This window comes from Pundamilia nyererei, unplaced genomic scaffold, assembly GCF_000239375.1.
Source record: "Pundamilia nyererei isolate P.nyererei 1_Seehausen unplaced genomic scaffold, PunNye1.0 scaffold00005, whole genome shotgun sequence".
NCBI classification, from domain to species: domain Eukaryota; kingdom Metazoa; phylum Chordata; class Actinopteri; order Cichliformes; family Cichlidae; genus Pundamilia; species Pundamilia nyererei.
Genome location: NW_005187406.1, coordinates 277,767 through 287,429, shown reverse-complemented (window position 1 = coordinate 287,429; position 9,663 = coordinate 277,767). Strand labels below are relative to the sequence as shown.

The following is a 9,663-nucleotide window of genomic DNA, read 5'->3' as shown; positions in this document are numbered from 1 at the left end:
TTCAGCATCTCATTAGCACCATATTGAGAGAGACAGAGGGAGGGCCAGGCAGGGCAGAAAGAAGGAGGGGAGTTTCTTCCAGCTGTTTTTCTAATAACAGAGTGGAAAGAAAGTGAGACGGGGATAGTCACAGAGGGGGAGAAGAGCTAAACAAGCTGAAAAAGGATGGGGTTAAAGTAAAGGATCAGAAGAAAAAGAGGAAGAATAGTTTGTCGTAGCATGACTGCAAACTAGAAGCACAGCTGACGGGTAGGAGAGCGAGAAAGGTAAGTTTCGTCCTCCTCATTTGTTTGCCCTGAAGCTGTTTAGCATAGAATCAGCTACCATGCAAATGTTCTGATTTGTTTAACTTTTTTTTCTCTTCCTACTGGCTTCTCTGCGTTTCACACCCACTTTGCGATCAACAACGTGTATGTGTAACTTTAAATGCCAAGGGAAAATTGGGTCAGTGAGAGAGGGAGAGGAGCATGTGTTAGAGGAGGAGAGGCACACTGGGAGAGGGGGAGATAGTCATGGAGAGAAATCCTCAGCAGCCCTTGAACTACAGTAACAAGTGGTCACTTGAGTAATCACTGGTGATTCAGAGAGAAATGTAAGTGCTGGTTGCTCCCTGGCATGAGTGCTCTGCTGCCACTTTTAATGCTTTCTTGGCTTGCGAATGCGAGTTTTTAAGAGTTAAAATACTTGAATGCATATGTCTGACAAACTATTTAAAACTTGTTCACATTTGTTCGCTTGTTGCTTCTCTTCCTTTCCTCTGCATGAACAGTAGAGTCAAGATGAAGCAAGTCTAGGTTGCGCCTGGGGGGACTTTTTTTAACCTTGTAGGAGCTCATAGAAAGTGAGAAAAATTAAGTCTAAACAAGATAATACAAGTACGGATACCAGCTATCTATAGAAAAGAAGCTATGAGTCTGACTCTCAGTCATGCTGAGTCTTGTGATGAGGTGTGGTTAGTCACTTTCATATTACTCAGCCAGCCATGTGTCAACGCGCTACCCAGACAGACAGAAGCCAGATTGTGACAAATTTGTGGATACATCTGCCTTCTTCTGTTCAGTTTCTCTTCTTCTGTCTGCCCAATGGGTCATACATAACATGCGGTGCAAATATGGCTGCTATGTGGACACTTTATTTCATTAAAATCACACTTTTTGTTGCCAGATCAGAAATCTGCCCCTGCACTCTTGCAGACATGATCTCTGAACTGAATGGCAACAAGAGTCAGAGTGGGAGACTGTTGGTACTAACAGGGCCTGTATTAGTCAGAGCAAATGGGAAAGATGACCTTTCCGCACTGTTTATTTTGGGAAGGCAACAGGAAGAATGTTAGAGCAGCTGTTCTATTCCTGCTGGCAGATCCCCACCCCTGTGAATTCCAGTCTGCCACTGGAACGGCACTCCCCTTAATAGTGCAGGAAGACTCCAAGTAGGGGTTATCTGGGCATTGTACAGTATAAATTACACAAAACTGTACAAGTTGTGATGACAATGACATAAGCAAACACACAACTACAAAGCTTTGTCAGTTTTTGTTTCTGTCAGATGCACTTCCCATACAGGGGGAGCGGTTTTGTTTACTAGGAAACTGTACACATCACACAGTGCAGACGTCCAACCTGTTGCAATGATAATCAACGTCTTCTGCCTGCCAATAAAAACTCTCTTTCTCTGCCTGCTATGTATCCAAACCAGTCTAGCAACTATCCTCTATAACAAATCTTTTGCTTTATGAGACAGACGTGTTCCCAATAATGGCAAGCCTTCCCAAAGAGCCTCCCGAGGATGCCAGGAAACAGAGTTTCTGGATGGTGAGGATTATATTTATGGTTAAGAGTAGGTGTGCCTACTCGAAAAAATTGTTATTCTCACATATCATCAACATCTTTCCTGCTTTCCTACCAGCCAGGGAATTATGTACGCACAGTGCATCGAACTGAACGGTCCTTCCAGGCATGCAACGACATAGTGGCCTGCTTCATGGAGAGAGCAAAGGTAGAAAAACAGTACGCCCAGCAGCTCAGCCAGTGGAGCAGCAAGTGGAAGTCCATAGTGGATTCTCGTAAGTATAAGAAGCTATGTCATGGGAAGACATGTTGGCTTAAAAACAGACACTCCCAGGCCTTTTCTCACCATCTCTGTTCTCACAAAGTCAAAATTAGTACTGATTTTTATTTTATGAGCACATCTGTGCTTGCCTGAAATTTCAGTGTAAAAATTAAGGTCATTATTTCTTTATTAGTACCATGACTCATCACTGCACCCTGTGTTGTTTCATTCCTCATCCCCTCTATTTTTTTCCTGCTTCCTCAGGGCCACTTTATGGCTCCCTCATGAGAGCATGGCAGTGTTTCTTCACCTCCACTGAGCGTTTGTCCGCGCTCCATTCTTCCATTTCGCAGTCGCTAACTTCAGAGGAGGGAGTCCGGGTGAAGACCTGGCAAAAGGAGACCTTTCCAAAGAAAATCTTCTGCGGGTTCAGGGAGAGCTACGACACCAATACGAGTTTTTCACGTGCGCAGAAACCCTGGTCCAAGAAGCTTATGAAGGTGCAGCACACATACATCCACCACTGTGAACTTATAATGATGGTCTAGCAATACCAAACAGGCTGAATGTCCTCTTAGCTTTTGGCAATGTCATTTTCTTAATCAGCAAATGAAAGATATATCTAAGAAATAAACATAAGATATATCAGACACGCAGATGAAGACTGCCCAAGAAGACCTGAAATGTTTCTTTTTCCTAGCAGCCTGTTAGCTTCACTTAGCAGAAAAATAGAAAAAAAGAGATTTGGCTTCATTTTCAAGGTAGTAACCCAGCAAACATGCCAGTGTACAGCAAACCCACACTTGTCCCACACAGGCCCCAAGGGACAATGTTTGCTGGGAAAATATTACAGCAAGAGGTTCTAGGTCCAAATCTGCCAGCCGGCTGCATCTTTTATGTTCTTGCTGTGCTTGCATGGGTTCTCTGCTGGTACTTTGGGTTCCTCCAAAAGTCCAAAGATAGGTTTATTGGTGATCCTAAATTGGCTGTAACCATACATTTAAGTATAAATGGTTGGCTAGCTCTCAGCTCCATGTGATGGACTGGAAGCCCATCCAGGCTACCCAGTAATAGTGAGGATAGGCTCCATAGCCCTCCCTCCTTGATAAGAAATAAACGAAACACATTATACCACATTTGTTGATGATGTGATTTTATGAGGAACTCCATATCAGATGTTAGACCAAAGCTGCTGACTAGCTGCATGTTTTATTTAAAGAAATGAGAGGGCCGGTCGTAGATCGGCTCAGCTAGAGGGTTGCTCTGCTATGATTGGTTATTATGCTAATAACCATTTGAATAAACACTATGACAAATCATTTTAATATGTATTTAGTAAGTTTGATTGAAATGAACATTATAAGTAGCAATATACCACTTTGAATAGTTACATGACGTGATATCAGGATATCTATGATGTCGTTCTGACCAGTCTAAATAACAACTGTGTGCTAGGTTAGCATCTCAGGCTGAGATGGTATGCTGCAAGTAAATTACAGAGTCCTGGGTTTGAATTCGCCCTGAGCCCTTTGTCTCTGTCATCACTCAACTGCCCTGTTGTCCTGTACCCCCCTTGAAAAAACGGATTTTTACAGCTTTCTGATGATACTAGCTAAGTGTTGAAGAAATTATAACTGAAAAAGGCATGAAATAGATCGATCTTATCATCAGCTCATCAACAAATCTGTAGCTGTAGCTTTGTTGTAGTAGAATGTTAATATGTACTCGCTGACTCCCAGTCCTCAGAGATTTTGGTCCACATTGACACGATAGCATCACACAGTGGCTGCAGATTTTTGGGCTACACATACATGATGCCCATTCAATCACATCACAAAGGTGCTCTATTGGATTGAAATTGGGTGACTGTGGAGGCCGTCTGAGTACAGTAAACACATTCTTATGTTCATGAAACCAGATGGCAATGTTGTGGTTATAAAGAGATGAACATAGTCACTAACAGTATATTCAGGTATGCTGCGGTGTTTGAACATCGCTCAAATGGCACGAGAGGCACAAAAAGAGATGAGAAAATATCCCCCTTCATCGTTACACCACCTTATATATTTACTAGGTATGTGTGTTTTTAAAGGGATGCCAAATGCTGTCATTTTTCTGTAAACCAAATTTACCTTGCCTTTGGGTATAAATAAAGTTACCTTGACCTTGACCTTGCAGCTTGAACGGTTGATAAGAGATGGATCCATGCTTTTGTTTTATTGATGTTTTATGTTATTCAAATTCTGACCCTTGAATTTCACAGCAGAGAATTCAAATTTATAAGCAGCTCTGTCATATAAGGCAGGCAGGTACACAACAACAAAGCGCCTTGAGGCGACTTTTGTTGTGATTTGGCGCTATATAAATAAAATTGAATTGAATTGAATTGAAGAGTCTCCGAAACCTTTTGGACACAGACTATTTCCTGGTGAAATCTGAGTATTGACTTATCTGACTTTCCTGTATATAAAAATGATGTAAAGCAACTAACTAGCTATAGTGGATGGACCTTATTATTTACTTTTTAGCAGATCAACAGTAGTTAAGCTCAGTTTAGTTCCAGTACAAAGATAAGCTAATCGTGGCAAAAGCTTTGTACTCAAATGATAGATGTAAGTGGCCTTAACTTTTTTAATCTAACTCTCAGCAAAAAATGAAGAAGAAAGAATCTGGCTAAAAACTGCATATTTACTAAATCTGTTTTCCATCAAATAAATAATATTTACATGCAAATGTATATTCAACAGCTGGAGAAGGTTCGAGTTGCATACCACAAGGTCTGTCAGAGGGAGCAAGCAGCTCTGGAGAAAGAAAAGCAAGCAAACGAAAATTCTGAGATGAGCCAAGAGAAAAAGCAGAAGATGACTGAGGCCAGAGAGAAGGCCACGGAGGAGAAGGAAATGGTGAGGAGAGATGTTTAATCATTGCAACATTTCACTCAGTCACGCATGTTTAATTAGGGATGCATTGATAGGACTTCTAATTTCACCATTTCTTATTCACGACTCATATCTGCTGATATTTACTCAGTTGAAAAATTCTAAACACGAGCCCCAGCCTTCAGTTTTTGTTCCAAGCAATTTCCTTCTATGGAGATGTGTTATTGTTACTCTGCTCAGTGTTTATGGAGCACAGCATGGGAACAGCAGAGAGCATCAGATGATTTATACGTATTAGATTCTCTGTTAAAGCCACACAGCGGAGGTTCTTCCTGGGGAGGATACTCAACTTTGCATCATGCAGCTGTTTCTGCCTGCAGGCTAGAGATAAATATGAGAAAATCCTGGAGGACGTGTCGACCTACACACCTCGATATATGGAGGAGATGGAAGCCATTTTTGAAGAGTCGCAGGAAGAGGAGAGGAAGAGGATCAGCTTTCTCAAGCAAGTCTTCCTGTCCATCCATAGACACTTGGATGTCACCAACAATGAAAGGTGAGCAACTTGAATGCTTGAATGCTTATGTGTACAAATTACTTATTAGCATAAGTGGTAGCGTTGACTGTCTTTTCATCTTTGTGCCAGTGTCAAGGCAGTTTACAGTGAGCTCCACCAAACTTTAATGGCCATTGATGAGCAAGATGATCTCAAATGGTGGAAGAACAATCACGGTCCAGGCATGCCCACCGACTGGCCAAAGATTGAGGTACACAGACATGTAAACAGCTGTATTATTCTATGTGCGACATAAACACTATATACTAATTGAGTCTATTGTGTTTATGTCGATATTTTGTATACATATACTATACATATAAACAAATTTCATAACCTTAAGTGTATCCACAATAAATATCCACTTATGAAACGTTTTGGCTGTTGCAGTTTTTTATATTAGAAAGGTCTTATATTTAGTTTAATAGCAAGAGTGCTAAGCTATCAGCTAATGCTACCTAGTTTAGCTGAATCACAGACACGGTATGTTAGCGCTAAAATACAAATAAAATAACTTTTACTCACCAGAACTTGAGGGCAAACCTGTTGTAGATGGCAGAGCAATACTATTTGTCAGATAATTAAATTAACGTGAAAACCCCACGAAAATAGCAGAGCAGTCTAGTTCAGTGAGATGAAGCCTAGCAGACAGTTAGCTGCCTAGTTATCACCAACCGTCACTGCTAATAATGCACAACTTTAAGCCTTCTTTTAAAAACATCATCTCGGCAATTATAATTAAAGGGGAAATTAGCTGATAAAAACAATTTGTATACTAGGTGGTAAACATGTTAATTTCTACTGTAAATTTGGGAATTTTAATATGCAAGGTGTTTTGAATTCAGAGCCATGAATTGTGCTTTTGCAGCTCATTTTTGCATTTTTTGTCAGGGAGCTACATGTTAACCTATATATTCTTTTTCATGTTACATCAGGAATGGGTCCCACCAGTAAAAAAGCTCAAGCGAAAGAAGAGAGACCAAAAAGGAAAGGAAAGCCGACCGTAAGTTACCCCAAGTGGTGTGTGTGCTCTTATACAGTTCTGTAAAAAACTATCTACACCATCCATAGGAATTAAGAAGATAATTAGCAGCCAAAAACCATCAAGTAACCAAATGCATTTGCTTAATTTTTCATCAGTAAGTTTATCACCTGCAAAAATCAAAAAGCTACAGGACTTAATGTGTTAAATGTTAAAGTTTATGACTGAACAATTGGAAAAAGTATGGCTTGTTTGGAAGGATTGCCATCTCATATCAACTGTCACCGCTGGTGGAGGTGTGCTTTTTTGGGTTTGTTTTCAGCCAAAGGACCTGAACAGTTTGCAGACATTGAGTTGACCATGAACTAGAATACCAAAGTATTCTAGAGTAAAATGTAAGGACATCTGTCTGATAGCTGGATCAAGCAACAGGACAACGATCCTACGCACAGCAGTGAATCTACAACAATGGCGGAAAAGGAAAAGAATCAAAGGTGTTGCGATGGTCCAGTCAAAGTCTGACTGAAACGTTGTGGCAGATCTTTACAGGAGCTGGATATAAATGAATACTCTCAAACCTCAATGAGATGAAGCAAGGTTGTAAAAAAGATTAAGTCAAAATTCCTCTGCAATAATGTGAGTCACACAGAAAATGATTACTTTGAGTTATTGCTGCTGAAGGTAATTCTACAAGTTGCTGAATCATAGGGTATAGTTAGTTATTCACGCTATGCAGTCCTGTGAAAACTTTCTTTTTCACGTCTGAATAAATAATAATGATCCAGAGGTGGACAATACATTTTTCTGCCTGATTCATATTCGTCGTTTTTACTTTTCCTCTCCTCCTAGTGTGATGATTGGGGGTGTGAAGGTGCGAGCTTTGTACGACTACGTGGGAGAGGAGGGTGATGAGCTGTCCTTTAAAGCAGGTGACACATACAGTGTGACGCAACAACGCCATTTTATTCTCGGTGTAAAGGCAAGATGTTTATGCCAAATTACAACCGCCACATCAACATAAATACGCGTAGGAGGACAGAATTGTAATCAGTCCTTCTAAAATGATGATAGACGGGCTGGTGAACACAAGTGTGCTGCGTGGAATTACTAATGTGATATTTTATGGTTTATGCTGCTGTAGTTTCATTTTAATAACTTGTAAATGGCCACAGGAAAAGTATGGAGTAAAATTAAGCTGAATGAATATGATTTGTGCATAAAAATGTAAACAAACAAGAGCTTGTTAATGCTTTTATGCTGATCATTATTTCACTAAATTCAACTTGGATCTTTTTTTATTATCTCTTGAATGATACACCAAAAAAGCATGCAATGTGGATCATGAAATTAATAGACTGTGTGCATGTGGCTTACCAGAAAAAGGTTAGGACCCACTGCCCTAGGGTGCTGAAATCTTAACCGCAGAAAAACACAAGACAGCATTTGCAAGGTTGCCTGGAAACCCATATCTGAACCGCAGGATGACACATGGAGCAAAAAACAACTGTTACTGTCAGTTAAGCCAACATGAAACCTAAACAGATGTGTGTTTTTATTCCCTGCACACTTCCACGCTTGTTTATTTTAGTGCCGTGTAACAGCAAGATGTCCAAACTCTAATATTCTTTTATATATATGACTCCAATCTCCTTTTGAAATATGTCTTTACAACATCAGTTGAATTTTTGCCTTAATTAACATTAATTTCACCGTGTTGTATGCCCACAACTGAACTGAGTTTTGTTCTGTTTGATGCCAGGTGAGGTATTCCTGAAGGTCGAGGAAGAGGACGATCAAGGCTGGTGCCGAGGAGCACTGAGCGGTGGGAAGGAGGGGTTCTACCCAGCTAATTATGTTGAAGTTGCAGAGTGATATTAACACTGTTCAACATATTATGCCCTGAACCTTTTTCTTACAAAGACTTGGTTTTTAAATTCTTTATAAATACCACTTATTTATCGTCTAAGATGTTGTCACACTGATGTTGAGCTTGTGTCATATAGTATCTGTTCTCAGACATTTTTTTAATGTTTAAGGCCTTAATATCGAAACCCACTTGATTAAAGTACATCTTCAATATGAATTAACTTATGAGAGAATAGAATGTACTGTTTCTGCTGGATGTGCATATGTGTGAGTGTGTTTGCATGTTAAGAGAAAACACAAGAAAATAAGAGAAGATATTTATTTACTGCCATCATGCCTCAGTCATTAGATCACTGTAATACAGATGAAGCTGATAGTGATTGTTGGGGTTTACACAAGTGCAAGTTTACAATGATGTGTGCATGCAATGTTAATGCCTATTTCAATATTAAGCGCAGAAAATTGCTTGATTGCAGGAGGAATTATCAAAATAAAAGTAATCTCTTCCTCTGTTCTATTTTGTTGCCGCCTACTTTTTGTTGCTTGTGGTTCTTACTTGACTGAGCAGAATAATCTCTGTGCAGATTTTGAAATACAGAAAATACAGTACCGGTATGTATGGTAAAAACCAAGCCTATACCTCTAATTATCTTGAAAAAAAGCAATAATAATAAAGAAATAAATGTTTGTACAACTCTAACAAGCTCAAGGTCAATACTTGATGTGACTACCTTTATTCTTCAACATTGCCTAAACTCTCAGGAAAACCTTCGTGTTAAGTAGTCATCTGGAAGATTTCTCCAGGCTTCTTGAAGAACATTCAAATCTCTTCTTTGGATGTTTTTTCCTTTTGTTCCATTCTCTGTCAAGATGATCCCACACTGCTTCGATATTGTTGAGGGCTTAGTTCTAGGGAGATTCTGCTGTCTGTTTTCTACCCAGATATGCTTTCACCTGGGTGGCTGTAGCTAGGTAGGACAGGTCATCTACTAATCGTGAAGGCTGGTGGTTCAATCGCTGACTACTCTGCATGCCAAATATCCTAAACCCGAGTTGCTCTCTGATGCATCCATTGGAGCGTGAATTTTGGATAGAAAACACTTAAGTAGGAAAAAGTATAGAAAAAAGTGCTTGAGTGAATGAGGCATGTTGTACTTTGAGTGCACAGGTAGTGTTTTTTATTGCACTGGCAGTGGGTTTGGGATCATTGCCAGATGGTATTGCATGGTGAAATAAAATCTGACTATACTTTTCTGCATTCATGATTTCAACAGTTTGACAAAACGACACTGGGGAGGCCGATCCATAACTAGATAGTCTTCCATTGTGTG

The 9,663-nt window shown here is 39.9% G+C and overlaps 1 protein-coding gene across 2 annotated transcripts; it reads left to right on the top strand.

Annotated features, from left to right (window-relative positions):
* The first annotated feature begins 72 nt into the window (after nucleotides 1-72).
* LOC102209402 (protein kinase C and casein kinase substrate in neurons 2 protein) lies at nucleotides 73-8,846 on the top strand. 2 transcript variants are annotated; one of them, XM_013913148.1, is made up of 10 exons: nucleotides 73-266; nucleotides 1,741-1,811; nucleotides 1,906-2,062; nucleotides 2,314-2,549; nucleotides 4,797-4,952; nucleotides 5,309-5,484; nucleotides 5,575-5,695; nucleotides 6,420-6,487; nucleotides 7,316-7,395; nucleotides 8,226-8,846. In XM_013913148.1, exons 2-10 carry the CDS (start codon nucleotides 1,755-1,757, stop codon nucleotides 8,336-8,338), a joined length of 1,164 nt encoding a protein of 387 aa, XP_013768602.1. In that variant the 5' UTR covers nucleotides 73-266; nucleotides 1,741-1,754; the 3' UTR covers nucleotides 8,339-8,846. The 2 variants fall into 2 exon arrangements, with proteins under 2 accessions (XP_013768602.1, XP_013768604.1); XM_013913150.1 differs by lacking the exon at nucleotides 73-266 and adding an exon at nucleotides 309-592.
* Nucleotides 8,847-9,663: the final 817 nt, after the last annotated feature.